The sequence below is a fragment of the Anabrus simplex genome, chromosome 11 (assembly GCF_040414725.1).
Source record: "Anabrus simplex isolate iqAnaSimp1 chromosome 11, ASM4041472v1, whole genome shotgun sequence".
Classification (NCBI taxonomy): domain Eukaryota; kingdom Metazoa; phylum Arthropoda; class Insecta; order Orthoptera; family Tettigoniidae; genus Anabrus; species Anabrus simplex.
In genome coordinates this window covers 12736712-12752028 of record NC_090275.1, presented here as the reverse complement: position 1 = coordinate 12752028, position 15317 = coordinate 12736712, and the positions used below count along the sequence as shown (strand labels likewise).

At 38.9% G+C, this 15317-nt stretch overlaps 1 protein-coding gene across 6 annotated transcripts in view; it reads right to left on the bottom strand.

Annotated features, from left to right (window-relative positions):
* LOC136883485 (eukaryotic translation initiation factor 5) overlaps positions 1–15317 on the bottom strand; it is a 188046-nt gene that overhangs the window by 28462 nt on the left and 144267 nt on the right. For all 6 annotated transcript variants that reach the window (XM_068229687.1, XM_067155827.2, XM_067155826.2 and 3 more), the window contains one exon: positions 3917–4053. In XM_068229687.1, the coding sequence (XP_068085788.1) occupies positions 3917–4053 (137 nt within the window). The remainder of the gene's footprint in view (positions 1–3916; positions 4054–15317) is intronic.

Below are 15317 nucleotides of genomic sequence, written 5' to 3'. Positions count from 1 at the left end.
ATGCCGATGAAACTGGACTTTATTGGAAGTGCTTACCCAGTAAAACGCTAGTAGCTGCTGAAGAGAAATCAGCTCATGGTCAGAAATCTTGTAAAGAGGACGTTACTATCTTGAGCTGTGCAAACGCTAGCGGCGACCATAAATTAAAATTTGCGGTGGTTGGTAAAGCAGAAAAATCCGTGTTCTTTCAAAGAAACAGTGATGAAATATTTCTCAGCAGATTGCTGTAACAAATCTGCATGGATGACACGCGATATTTTCAGGACGTGGTTCCATAGCAAGTTCTTTCCGCAGGGTTCAAGATTTCTTGGCGTCCAAAGGCTTGCCATTAAAGGCCGTCCTTTTTCTTGATAATGCATCCTCTCACCCTGTTGAAATCAGAGGATGGAAACATTTTTGCTTCCTATTTACCACCCAATGTAACTTCAGTAATTCAGCCGTTGAACCAAGGCGTCATCCCAACCTTTAAGGCGCATTATAAGCAGGAATTGCTAGGCCCCTTACTTTAGGAAGAAACGTCGACTGTTGAGTTCCGGAAAAAACTCGATTTTAAAGAAGCGCTTTATCTTGCGTAGAAATCATGGAATCTAGTAACCGCTCAGAACATCACTCGATCGGGGAGAAAATTATGTTGATGTCGAAGAGCTCGCCGACGATTTTCATGGGTTCACTGGTGAAAATGAAAATGAGGGATTGATGATCAAAGATATCTTGGAGACTAAAATAACATTCATTTTGGAGAAGTGGATGAAAGTAACATTGAGGAGTGGCTACTGACGATGTATTGCCTGGGCATCATATTTTAACTGATGACAAAATAGTAAATAAAAGCGCGAATGGGAACTCGGCAGCTGAAATGTTAATGGAATGGAGCAAGAGGACGATACGGAATTTTCAGACGTTCTTGTAATTAGAAAGCTCAGAATGGACATAAGAAAATAAGTTGGAGAGTGGAAAAAAAAAAAAAAAAAAGTAACAGATTTTTTAAAAAGCAGCTTAAATGGCACCAGGTAAATTAATTATTTATGGTCTGCTGGTAATTTACGTGAATATTTAGTATGTATTGTTGTAGCTTTGACTACATTTTGGTTTTAAAGAGAGTTTAATGTGCTGCATTTTAAGGTTATATGCTATGTATTTTATATACTTTGAAGTCCATTAAAATTAGCAGTATGGATTATCCAGTTTTTTATTGACCGTTCACCCCTTCCTGGGCATTAGAACGGATGATCGAGGTTTTACAGTATATTGAATACTGACAAGGCAGATTAAAATTTAATTCCTGGATTCAAAGTTTTCAGAATTCGAGCAAAAACTGCGGGGGATATTTTGAAGAAAAATATTAGAAATGCCGACCTGTAGGCGCAAGATTTTAATAAATAACATTCAATATTGTAACTCAACGAGTATGTACATAAACAAAGACACTGAGCTGAAACTTTAAATAATGTTCAGTAGGTTGCGTGTGATTGCTTTTCACTTCGCATCCTGCTTCTGTGGTGCTCACGGAAGAGAGAAGCATATACATTCTACCTCACTGTCAGCCACCTGCCAACAAGAACGAATATCCGTTCAATAAGAACTCATGCCTTTCGAATACGAAGTAGAGACGTCGTAACTTACAGTACCCTTCTCATGCAATGACACTCATCTAACGATTCAGCTTGTAGACCATTGCACTAGTGATTGTCTTGCGCAATTCCGTGGAAATGCTCAAAGAAGTTCTGTACTGCAGATATACCACTCCATTTCACGTGTTTTGAAAGCGATCTGGTGTTATTTCAGCTTCGTTGGAGTGGAACATCTTTCCTGCTTACGTGTAGCCATCATGGCGTCTAGAAGTATACATTCATCTCTTGTTGACGAAGAAATTGAATGTTTCCTCATAAATAGTGATTCTGGAGAGCTGTATTTTGATAATGAAGATGAAGAATATGTAAGTGGGGACATTGAACTACAAGAAAGTGCGAGACAAAGTAGTAATGATGAGTCTCATGCGGAATTGTCATCCCTTCCTCAGATAAATTATTTTTTCCCTAAATTTAAATGATTTTGATATTACCAGTTCTTGGATGAAGAATTTTATATTACATTTCAGTAATAGTATCACCGAGCGGAGTAGCTGCGCGTAGTAACATGCTACGGCTCTGGAGCCAAGTTCTGCACTCGATAGGAGACTGGGTTCGAACCTCACCGTCGGCTGTCTTGAGAATTTCTTTCCTTTGTGGTTTCCCTTTTGCACTCCCAAGCAAATGCCGAGACAGTTCCTATTCATAAACCACAGCCGATTCCTTTCATTTCTGTACCCAGTTTCATTCACCATCATTAATTTCATATTCATTATCTTCTCAACTGAGGATTGCATCAGGAAGTGCATCCGGTCGTAAAATATGGTGTAAAATATAATCTCACTATATCCCCGACATTGTATTGGTCTGCAGGGCTAAGGGGACAATGTGGGGTATCAGTAAATATGTATCTGTCAAAGTGCCTCTTCCTTAAATAAAAAACACCCGGCCCACAGGGCTTGGCTGGTCATCAAAACTCTGCAGTGAAAAGGTTAATAAACTGACAGTAATTATTATTCCACCTTATTGATACAATATGTTGTGTGCCTTAAGCAATTTCACAAATTAGTAGTAGTATACTCCGCACGGCCTTACTTGTAAATTGAAGTTCTGTAAAACAAATGAGCATCGCCTTTCCTCTTGCCAGTGCACTACACTCGCGAGAACAGCTGATGCAATGCGACCGCGGTATACAGCCCTTGCCAAATGTAATACCATCCTCAGAAAAACTAATGAATATGGATTGAAAACAAATGCACAAAAACTACATTTACTAACATTTGATACTAAAAGAGAATATTTTATTACGAATAAAAGAGAATGAGGAAATAACACATCAGTGGCCGCTAATGGCTGGCACAGGAAGCAGGTTATGGCCTACAAAGGGAACACTCCACTGATCTCAGTCACTAGAACCCTCCAACAATATGAAAAACACACTAATTACTGAAGGAAAATGCAAAAGATCGCGAACCGTACCGAATACCATACACGCTGAGCGAGATAGGTTAACCACGTGGTGAATGTAAATATTAGAGTTGGCAACTAGGTTTCCAGATTGTGCTCTGCCGATATAAATTGGTATGAATGGCAGCTTGGGATTGGTTGGATGCCTATGCTTCAGCGCATAACCACCAAACAGAGCCAAACTCTGCCAAAGAAGTAGAGCCGTACGGAGTATAGTACAGGTTTCGTTTTATTGTAAACATCATCAGCTACGGATATCTTTGTTTACATAAAAACATTAAATGTGCAGGGATATAGTCTTTTCAAGATGATCTGAAAAACATACTTGACTACTTAAAAATATTGGAAAAAGGTAATGATTGGCTCAGGGAGGAGGTGAAAGAGGGGGATCAAAAACAATTACTAACTACGAACTTTAAAATTGAATCATCGTTATGAAGTTGGTATTTTACAATTGTGACCTCAAAATTAAAGTGTTCCAAGATCAATTGCTAGTCTTGAAGCCATTCCCATGCCGCTAATACGGCTTTCTGTCTAGTGACGTAATGATTTATTACCGCTCATCTCATTTTTTTTAGCCTGGACCATGCGAGACATTATTGCTACTCCTTTCCTCACTTATTTTATATTTTGCCGACATCATATTGCTGTACACTACAAAAATATTGAATTGCCAATACAGTACTTATTTCACCAACATATGTTTTTTAAATTGTTAGCTTTATCTTAACCATGTAAGTGGGCAGCCTAAAACTTAGACATGATTTTTTTAGAGAGAGAGAGAGAGAGAGAGAGAAAATAAGGGCTGTGTGACCATCGCCTGTAACAACTGTTTATTGGCTGTCATTCCTGCAGCCATTTACGAAGGCTTTGTTACTCACATTGTCGGCAGTTTCTTGGCCATGTTCGCCATCATCGGACGTACGAACATCTCCGTTAGTTTCACCATTAGTTTTCTTGGAGCGTTTCCCGCGCTTTCCTTCAGTCAGAGATGAACCTTGAGCAGCTGGATTCAGATCTAGTGAACAAAAAAATAAAGCAAATTAAAATCTGCTCAGTTCATTAAATGGAACTGAAAAAACACTGCAAGTCTAAACAAAACAAACATTTGAAGTATTCCAGAATCTTCAGTCATACGAATTCTGATAAGAATTCAACACTATTCTACACACTTAAGAGCCTCTTGTTTAGAAATCTAGAGTTTAACATCCAAATGGAAACAACAGAATTGGGAAAGAAGTGATTAGACCTTTTGAATATGGAAAAGGGAATGGTGAGGGAGATAAGTTGATTGATTTTTGTGAAAGAAACAGAATGATTGTGGGTAAAAAACAGTTATTGATCATTCTTTGGTTGAGAAAAATCTTAAACAGTTAATAGATGTTAAAGTACTACCAGGTGAGGTCTTTGATGGAGACCACAGTGCAGTGGTAGCAAAATGAAAAATGTGAGAGTAAAAGAAACAAGACAGAATAAAAGTTTGTAATTAAAAGATAAAGGAACTCAGGGGAAATTAAAACAGCACATCCCTATATCGGAAATGGGAAGTGTAGAACAGATCAAATTTAAAAACACATTTGTAAGCTGTGCAGAGATGATTTTGTGGCAGAACTTTGGCAAGAGTGACGAAAAAGGAGACGCCTTGGTGGAATGGAAAGGTGAGGAAGGTTGTTAAAAGAGGAAAGCATGACAAAAATGGAATAGAGATAGGAAAGAAAGTAAGATTAAGTATTAAGAAATTAAAAGTGTAAAAAAGTTGTAAATGAGGAAAAGAAAAAATGTTAGGAGAGATTCACACGAGAGTTAGAAAACTATGTAAATTGCAGAAAAAGGATGTTGTATGCATTGATAAAAGAGGAAAGAAAAAATCTACATAAAACAAGTCAAGAAAGAGTGAAAATGTAATAAACCCAGGAGATAGAGCCCAGGTGGAAAGATTACTTTGATCCACTCTTGAATGTGAGGAATGATGTAGACGACAGTGCAGTGGTAAATGAGAATGATCCAGAAACTGAGAGTGATATTGCAATGGCGGAGGCTGCTAAGGTGTATATGGAGGCAAAAGAGAGTACCTGATAATTGGTATAAACTTGTAATACTACCAGTTTTTAAAAAAAGGTGATAGGAAAGTATGCGACAATTATCCAAGAAATTACACTGTTTTCATAAGTAGCCAAAATATTGGAGAGAATAATAGAAATTAGGATGAGAGGAAGGGTTGGGAGGAGCAGTATTGCTTTTGACAGAACCGGTCAGCAATAGAACCGGCCATGCGGTTAGGGGTGTGCAGCTGTAAGCTTGCATCCGGGAGTAGAGGGTCCAAACCTCACTGTCGGCAGCCCTCAATATGGTTTTCAGTGGTTTCCCATTTTCACACCAGGCAAATGCTGAGAATGTACCTTAATTAATGCAGTCACGGCCACTTCCTTCCCACTACTAGTTGGGGTCAGAAGCCCAGCGACTCAACCGCCTGAGCCACTCAGCCTTGGCACATCGACACGGCAACCTGGCTGGCAAAGGTAAGTATTCTAATATTTATCTATACCAGAGGTGTCAACCTTTGAAGTGGGTTATCAGTAATCCCATTTTTAACTCGCGCAGTCCCCCCCACCCACCAAAAACGTTTACGAGTCAAATCCAAAGCACCCAGTTTGCCCTTTCCTACAGCAATCTATTCTAACGTATATCATATCTATATATGTAAAAATAAGAGTTTTGTCTGTATATTGCTCAGAATTTGAAAAGAATGGTATTTCTGTATCGGTCATGTCCACAGTAACCAGGAAATGCACTTTTTTCTTTTCCGTAATTTCTGTCTGTCTGTCAGTATGTATGTACACGCATCACTAGAAAACGGCCAAAGAGAATTTAATGAAAATCGGTATGCAAAGTCAGGGAATAAGTCTCTACAATCTAGGCCATAAATAATTTTATTCACGTGGAGTGAAATGGTAGTTTAGGGAAAGACCTAAAACTTAATTGGACGTCAGACTCGTTGGCTGAATGGTCAGCGTACTGGCCTTCGGTTCAGAGGGTCCCGGGTTCGATTCCCAGCCGGGTCGGGAATTTTAACCTCCACTGGTTAATTCCAACGGCCCGAGGGCTGGGTGTTTGTGCTGTGCCCAACATCCCTGCAACTCACACACCACACATAACACTATCCTCCACCACAATAACACGCAGTTACCTACAAATGGCAGATGCCGCCCACCCTCATTGGAGGGTCTGCCTTACAAGGGCTGCACTCGGCTAGAAACAGCCACACGAAATTATTATTATTATTGAAAATTGGTATGCAAAGTCGGAGAACGAGCCACTACAATTTAAGCTATAAGTAATTTTATTTACGCTGAGTGAAATGGTAGTTTAGGGGAAGGCCTAAATGTAAATCTCAAATATTTATATTATTATTTGTCGTATCGATAAATACTACATAACCAAAGTTATAGAGAATTAAATTTCCGACTATTTATGTCTTACACATTTTTACCGTACCGCCTATGATAACGCAGATATTCATGAATTTGTATTTTTGTTGCCAAGTCCATATCAACGCCGAGCCATGAGAAAATGGGTTAACAGAATTTAATGAAAATCGGTATATAGAGTCGGGGAATAAGAAAATACAGTCTAAGCTATAAACAATTGTATTCACCCTGGATGAAATTATAGTTTAGGGGAAGGTGTTTAAAATGTAATTTTTAAATACCAATGTTATTGATCCTATCGAAAAGTACTACATAAGAAAAATTAGAGAATACAATTTCATATCATTTATCTTTTATTCGGTTTTACCGTACAGACTATGATAAGAGTGGTATTTAAGAGTCGGAAGAAAACGAAATGTGAAGGCCTATAATATCGAAAGTGCATAACATTGATCAACAATAACATTACATTGACCATTATTTATTGTAATGTTCTTTGTCTCTTATGCTGTCTCTCAACTCCGATAGATGGGATTACTGCTGCGTACCGAGTATAACAGCCTGACTGAATATTGGCGGGAAATAGCCGGGGAGTTAGAAAACTTTCTTCTTTAGCGTGCCATTCCTTTGGTTCATACATTTTCTTATACAGTTGGTACATAACACACTGGATCGTCGTATTTCAGCTATTCGATCCCTACTCTGACGCGCTGTTTTGAATGGACAGTGTGTATACTTAAGGCAGAGCCTCACTTAGTGGTAGTAAGTAGTAGTAGTAGTAGTAGGGCCTGGTCTAGAATAACAATTTAGCCCTTTTCCAAATTATAGCACCACACTATTCACTAAATAACTCAAAATTCAACTCTGAAAAGAGCCTTTTCTTAAGAAAAGCTTCTTTCCCTTCACTTTTATTAAATTCTACATTCAATTTATTCCAAACTAGCAGTGAAGAGGGGGTTTCTCTTCTAGCTTGGAGGAAAAATTTGCTCAAGTCAGATAGATTCTTCCGCCGCCAGTGTAGTGAATTGATATTTTCCGACTCATCGGGTACTCCTAAGAAACAATAGTAATTGGGCATAGTTTTTGTCCCGGGAGTCTCCACTATTAGACCCTCTCCCCGCCGAAGAGTGTTCGGGGATCACAGCTGTCTGCGGTTTGGTCATTCCAGGTCTGGAACTATGGACTGTCAGATAGGCAACGTAGTCCTGTTCGTTAAAAGTGAGAAAATGTGTGGTGTTTCATTTGAACGAGTATTTTGTAATATGAAAGCATTGCTTTTAATCGCGCCATTCCTCTTGAGGATGTAAAAAGCCATTATAATGAAAACAGCCCAACCTGATTGTGGCTGATGGTGTGAAATTGGGTCAGTGAAAATTCCCTCAGTCTTCATGAGAAAATATGTTTGGTGACCTCCCGTCGAGTTTCTAGGGTAACATTAAGAGCTATACAATTTAAGACAATCTTGCTCACAACGTGTACACTACCTAACCTAGAATTCTGTATACAATGTAGAATTCCGTAGCGAAGCACGGGTACATCAGCTAGTTACACAATAAAATTCTCATTACCTGTTAGTTCTGCAATAAAAAAATTCTTTGTAGCTTGTTTCGCACCCAGCAGCTGCTTTTCGGTGTAGGTTTTCTAACATACTTCCCCCCCGAGATGACATTTTCGTCTTCAGAACCATAAGCGATTCCAGTGTAGATGTACTTAATGTAGGCCTGAATTCTGTCTGATTTTTCCTAACACTGAAAACTCTTTCTGTGGGAGAGTTACTATGAGGTACACTTAGTACTGCAAATACAACATTACTTAAGGTTTTATACTTAAATTTGTCCACTTTCATTTTTAAGCTCTGCAATGTTGCCCCAATTCACATCAATGTTTGGTCCATGTACAATATATTCCAGGAAAGTATCACACTGGTAAACTGAAAGTTTGCCACGTTCACTTTCTTTGACCAAAGTTCGGAATCTTCGAACAAAGTATTAAAGAGATTAATAGGAGAGAGATGTCTACAACTTCGGCATGATGAAGAAATTCACCATCTAGGGGAAATTTCCTGGTAATGTAACTGCAAGCTGCCATATAAAACTCTTACCTAGTCATAAAACATCTCTTTATCACAGTCATTATCTTTCAAGTATGCCCTAGCTTTTGCCCCAATTACCAAGTCCTCATTGGCTTTCTAGTATTTCCACCTGAAAAGGGAGGTAGATGCTGACTGAAGGGAACGTGGCTGAACAAATCTGACCAATAGGTCAGTTAAAAGACCAGTAAGTTTCCTCCTAAGAAGATGTATGGCTGGAGCATCTTGCTGCAGAAATATATTCACAGAGTTAAAAAAACAGGAAGTGTACTTTGAAGAAAGTAGCAAAACAATTATGTGTGTTGGTCTTGTATGAAAGATTTCACAGTTTCAAACTGCTTGGTGGTCTCATTTTTATGGTGGGTCTCACAACAAAACATGAGTGTCAAAACTTCCCACTGCTCAAGAACTCTATCAATAGACTGAAGAAGCGAGAGCCAACGGGTACTAACATATTTCAAACTTTTGTGACCCTCTGTGCCACAAACAGCCTGATAAACTTTCAACGTGTTTTGCCTTTTAGAACTCTTATCAAGATACAGTAGAACCTCGATAATTCGTAATCGGTTAATTCAAAATCCCACCTAATTCGAAGAAGGTCTCGTTCCCGGAAACATGAGATACAGTTTTGCATGTTATTTAAATTGTTTAATTCGAAACACGGATAATTCATAAGTCGAAGTACAATGTCGGCCCCATTACCGAAATTTAGACTTTTAATTCAAAACTGCCTTTACATTTTAAAACAGTAGTATGTTAGAGAGTAATTTCAACTCGAAATTTATCCGCGTCATAATAGAACGCGTGTTCCGGAACGTGCAGAGGTACCGTAGCTTTCCGCATTTACACTCACTTCGGTGGATCTACAGTGCGCTTCATGATTACTAAGTTGAATGAAATCTGAATTCTTTTGTATTCAAACTTTTAAGGAACGCCGTAATATCACGCAACAGGCAGTGTGCAGGAAAACAGAATCCGCGAACACTGGCGACGCCGACAGTTGACAAAAAGTGGCTCTTATAATAAATTTGTAGGCACCGAACAATATTGTCATTGCCGATGAAACTGCATTGCTTTATTTTAATGCGAGCCCAAACGATCATGTGGTTTTAAAGGAGAAAGTGCCAGCCGGAGAATCATGCAAGTGTGAGGGATGAGGGGTCATTGTAGTCTGTAATGCGTTGCAATGCACGGAATCTGAATCATTTAGAAGAACCGATTCATTTGAAACGATTCACTAAAATGATTCGTTCATTCGATTACCACGTGACGGAGAGCCAAAAACGAAACAATAGACAGATGAACCATTCCTTTTTAGAGGTTATAGTTGAAAAATGATACACAACTGTCCCGTCTAATACTTTCTAAACTTAAGTAGCTACCGTTCGAAACTATACGACAATCGAATTTGAAATTTATAGTAGATATGAACATTTTTGTGGCTACGTTCCACACGTTAGTTGAGAGTAGCTCACGAGAACAGGAACGGGAACCTTGAAGTAAACTTAACCTAACATTTAGCAACGAGCTGGAAATTGAGTGTATAACAGTTCCGTGAAGTGTGCGACTTAAAACGACGTGATAATTTCTTATTTAAAAAAAAAAAATTTTTCCTGTAAGGTTAGTTTATTTGACTTGTGAACCGGACTTTTAGTTCAGGTTAAATAAAAAATAACAGAGCCGTTCACAAGTTATCATTGATTCAAAAATGGTGGATACCCGATTTGGCGATATGAATCAGAACGAACAAGGAACCAAGGAACGAGTTGCGGCTGCCATCTCTTGATTCACCTTTCGATTCACAATCGAGTCTATTTAACTTCGTTCACTGAATCATGATTCAATCGTACAGTGCAATGATTCGTTCATTATGAATCACTTGTTCAGAATCTCCCCATCTCTAATGCACATCGAAGCGAGAAACTTTATCCCCTCGTCATAGGAAAGATCGATAAGCCACAATATTATGGGCGTCGAGCACTTTCCGTGCCAGAACAAAGCATCTAAAAATGCAAACAGTACAGAAATCCAAAAAATAATGCATTTGCACAGGAGAACCAGCATAATTTATCCTCGTCTTTGAATTGTGTGATATTTTTCTTTCGTTGCGTGAGGTTATGTTTGTAAGTGATTTACCCAAGTGCCTTATTTGAACATTGTAAATGCATCTTGTTGGATACATGTTGGAAATAGTTTTTTCCCCATGGCATTTGAAAGGTTTAAACTGTGAATCGAGGTGACTGCATGTATTAATGATCTTAGAATACTTTGTGACGTGGCATGTGTTTACATTTCTGAAGTACAAGAGAAGTGCCATGGCGGGAAATCGTACAAGGATAGTCATAGGAAAGTTCGATTTTAAGGACATCAGGCACTTTCTGTGTAAATACAAGGCATCTGAAATGCTTACAGTGTAGTATTTCAACGAATAAAGTACTTGCACATGGGAGCCAGCATAGATTTCTCGTCTTTGAATCGTGCTTTTCTTCTTTCTTTCTTTGCGTGAGGTTATGTTTGTCAGTGAGATATCCAAGTGCATTATTTGAATACTGTAAATGCACCTTCTTGGATACATTTTGGAAATAGTTCTTTTTTCATGGCATTTGGAAAGGTATAAACTGTGAATCAAGGTTAACTGCATGCAGTAACGGGCCTTAGAATATTGTGTAACGCAGCGAGAGTTGGTACTTCTGAATTGCGAATTGACGGTTAATTCGAAATCACGTAATTCGAAGTCCGATTTTTGAGTCCCAACGACTTCGAATTAACGAGGTTTTACTGTAGTAATATAACTGAACCAAAAAGTTCTCTACATTGACTGGCAAATGGGCTGCTGCTTTTTGTGCACAGATGTGCGAGATGACATGAACATCCCGGGACAAACAGAAGAATGCCTGTCCTTCACAAATTTGGTAACACCTTTATTTGCCCCAATCATTGTGTATGCATTGTCAGATGAAAAAGAAATGCAATTTACCCATGGAATGGGTAAAGAAGATAATTCACTATTAATAACAGAGAAAATTCCCTCACCGGTATTGTCGGTACTCTAACAATGATCCCCCTGTGGGTGGGGGCGGTAGTATAACACCCACGGTATCCCCTGCCTGTCGTAAGAGGCGACTAAAAGGGGCCTCAGAGGCTCTGAACTTTGGAGCGTGGGCTGGCGACCACGGGGCCCTCAGCTGAGTCCTGGCATTGCTTCCACTTACTTGTGCCAGGCTCCTCACTTTCATCTATCATATCCGACCTCTCTTGGTCAACTCTTGTTCTTTTCCGACCCCGACGCTATTAGGTTTGCGAGGGCAAGGGAGTCTCATTTTCACGCCCTTCGTGGCCCTCGTCTTCCTTTGGCTGATACCTTCATTTTTCGAAGTATCGGGCCCCTTCCATTTTTTCTCTCTGATTAGTGTTATATAGAGGATGGTTGCCCAGTCGTACTTCCTGTTAAAACAATAATCAACACCACCACCAATGAAAATAGAAGAGTTGATATTTGACCTCTCTGAGCATTAAAGAAAGAGACAACTACAGGATAAAGTTTAACTGCATTTGAATCCGTACTACCATCAGTAGCCAAGGAAAAAGGCATTATTTGCAAAAGTTCACTTATTTCCTTTTTTGCCTCAGATGCCGTGTATTGAACTAAGGCAGAGGTTTTAGTTCTTGCACAACCACATTTCTGAGATATTTTAGAGTCGGGGAACATTGATCTAAATTTCCAGCGTGGTCTGAAACTGATAACGGAATATTATGCTCCAAAAGAAATTATGTGAACAATAATTCGGCATTTGTCAGCGCAGTTTCATTACTTTTTACGAAGAATGATGAAATAGACTGGTTTCATAATTTTGATTCACCGTATGTGTGATGTTTCTTGGATTCTATGCGTCTTCTGCAATCATCTCGTTCACCATGAGCCACAGAGAAATCACACGAACGCACACTGCATAACACGTGGTTTCCACTAACACGTGAGGCAAGTAAGCATGGCTATTCCTTTGTGTAACCGTCTCTATATTTCTGTAACACTGCCGTCTTCTTAGAAGAAGACGCAATTTGACAATTGCTCCGCTTCATTTAACAAAACCAACCACTACTTTTCGAATCAACGTCTAGGATAATTAGAAATGAAATGCACTAAATATACAATTCTTTCTACGCACACGACAGAGAGCTGAAAGTGCGCACTGGAGAACAGCAGAGCAAGGAGTAGCGAGTAGCAAGGAGTAGAGCCTACCTCACGACAGACTTGATACGTCATTTGCGCGTCATTCTAGCTAAGAGAGCAGCGCATATCTATGTAGCTGGCCATGATTTAACAACGCTCGTGGGAAACAAAAGGAAGTGACGACCAAATAACTGCCAAATATGTTTAGTAGCCAACGTACAAACATTGAAACGAGGAGGGTTGACCAGTGATGCTCTAAGAGATTGAACAATTTTTACTTGCCTTTTTTTTTGCAAATTTTATCGTGACAAGGTTGCTTTTCTGTAATAAATTCCCCTTCGACCGTAATGCCGTAATCGTGAAGCGAAATCTGTAATAGTTGGCACCTCTGCTATACTAATATTATAAAGAGGAAAAATTTGTTTGTTTGTAATGAATAGACTCAAAAACCACTGAACCAATTTTAAAAATTACTTCACCTATATAAAGCTACATTGCCAGTAACATGGGCAGTATTTTATTTTCAAAACAAGTCGTGGTGGGGGGCACAGGGGTAGATATAAAAATAATAGACTAATGTAAGTAAAATATTGAATTTGTCGTGTAAGGACGAGACTAAGCTCAATTTAACCCTCTGGATGTAAAGAACAAAACTCTGTAAGCCCTACGGGCCCGAAAACCATGTTTTAAGGCCCTAAAACCAACTGTTATGGAGATATTGGCACCACATTACCCCTGCTCTAGGAGTCTGATAAAGTAATGAACTGCCTTAAACATGGCAACGCCAGCTCCAGGATTCTACAGCAGCAAAATTATCTACAATAAATCACAAAAACCTAACATGTTACAGACAGGAAAATTGATATTTGGAATCCGCTTAAAAAATAAAATAACACAAATATTAGTTTTCAGAAAATCCACTTAAGGGGGGGGGGTGAAAAGAAGTGAGGAAGGAGTTGAATTATTTATATGAGGATACATATATCTCAAAAAATGAAGATGCTACAGACTTTAAAATTGGTACTTGGAATCTCCTTTAGAAATTAACACACTCTTTTGGGAAAATCCACTTAAGGGGGTGAAAAGAATAAAAAAGCAGGTAAATTTTAAAAATGAGTATCTTCTATTGCTTTACCCACACCTGTGGGGTTGCAGGTGCGAACTGTCGCGCACATATGGAACTGACCCTGTTTTATGGCTGGATGCCCTTCCTGTTGGCAACCGTACGTAATCTATACTTCTATACTAATATAATAAAGAGGAAAAATTTGTATATTTGTAACGGATACTCAAAAACCACTGAACCAATTTTAAAAATTACTTCACCTATATAAAGCTACATTGTCAGTGAGTAACATGGGCTGTATTTTATTCTCAAAACAATTCGAGGGGAGGGTGACGAGGGGAGATATAAAAATATAAAAATATTAGGCTAATATAGGCGAAAACGAATTTGTTGTATAAGGACGAGACAAAGCTCATTTTAAGCTCCTTGACGCAAAGAACAAAACTGTGCGTAAACCTTTCGGGCCCGAAAACCATGTTTTAAGGCCCTAAAACCAACTGTTATAGAGATATTGGAACCACACTACCCCTGCTCTTAGGAATCGGATAAAGAAACAAACGGCCGTAACCATGGCAACGTCATCTATAGCAGCTAGATTATGCATGTATGCTTGGGCATAGCTGCCAACCAAAACTGATACACATATGACTTACTATCCGGAACAAATAAACTGTTGTGTAAGATGCTCATAGCACTCCTTTGGGCGGGGATGGAAAGGGAGTGAAGTATAAAAATAATAGCCCCGGAGATCTTCGTAGTACAGCGACCAGTGGTTGCCCACGTGCCTCCGTTTTTACGTACTGGCTTAGATTTCAGCATTTTGAGAGTCTGTTACCTATAGTTTAAACTATTTTCTATCAAATCATGGAGTAGTAGGCTCACTGATGTTATTAGTGCCGATATTTTGGCCCACTTATACGATCATTGTAACCATAAAAACAACCTAGTTACTCAACATTTATTCTCAGATTCATTATATGATGTGCGACATGAGTGACATGCCCTGAGAATTATAGTAGTTTCTTTTATGCACCACGTATTTCCTTGATCATTTGTAATAGTTACGAAATGTCGGATCAAACAAATACTATTTCAACTTATTTGTGGTACTATCTAGCAGAAGTATATTTGCACAAAACCTGCAGCTTTGTGAAGGGAGCAGGTATATCTAGGTGAGAATGAAGGAAAAATATGGTAGCAAAAGATCTTAGAGGTCGACGCTAATTAGGAACTAATATTTAGGGGCCCACATGAAGAAAAGATACACTATAATTCCAAACATGACAAATAATTTCTATGTACATAAGTAAATACACCAGTGATATAAATATCTAATGAAGTCGGTCACACCGATTTGTATGAGTAACTGTAGCCAGTTTCTGATAACCCGTACGAAGAATGGGCACTTCTGCTAGTAAATGTATAAGTATAGGATGGACTGACACACAGAGAGGAGGGGAGGTATGTGTACACACAACACAAATACGGAAATACAAAAGGACAATCTCCATATCTTCACACACACTGC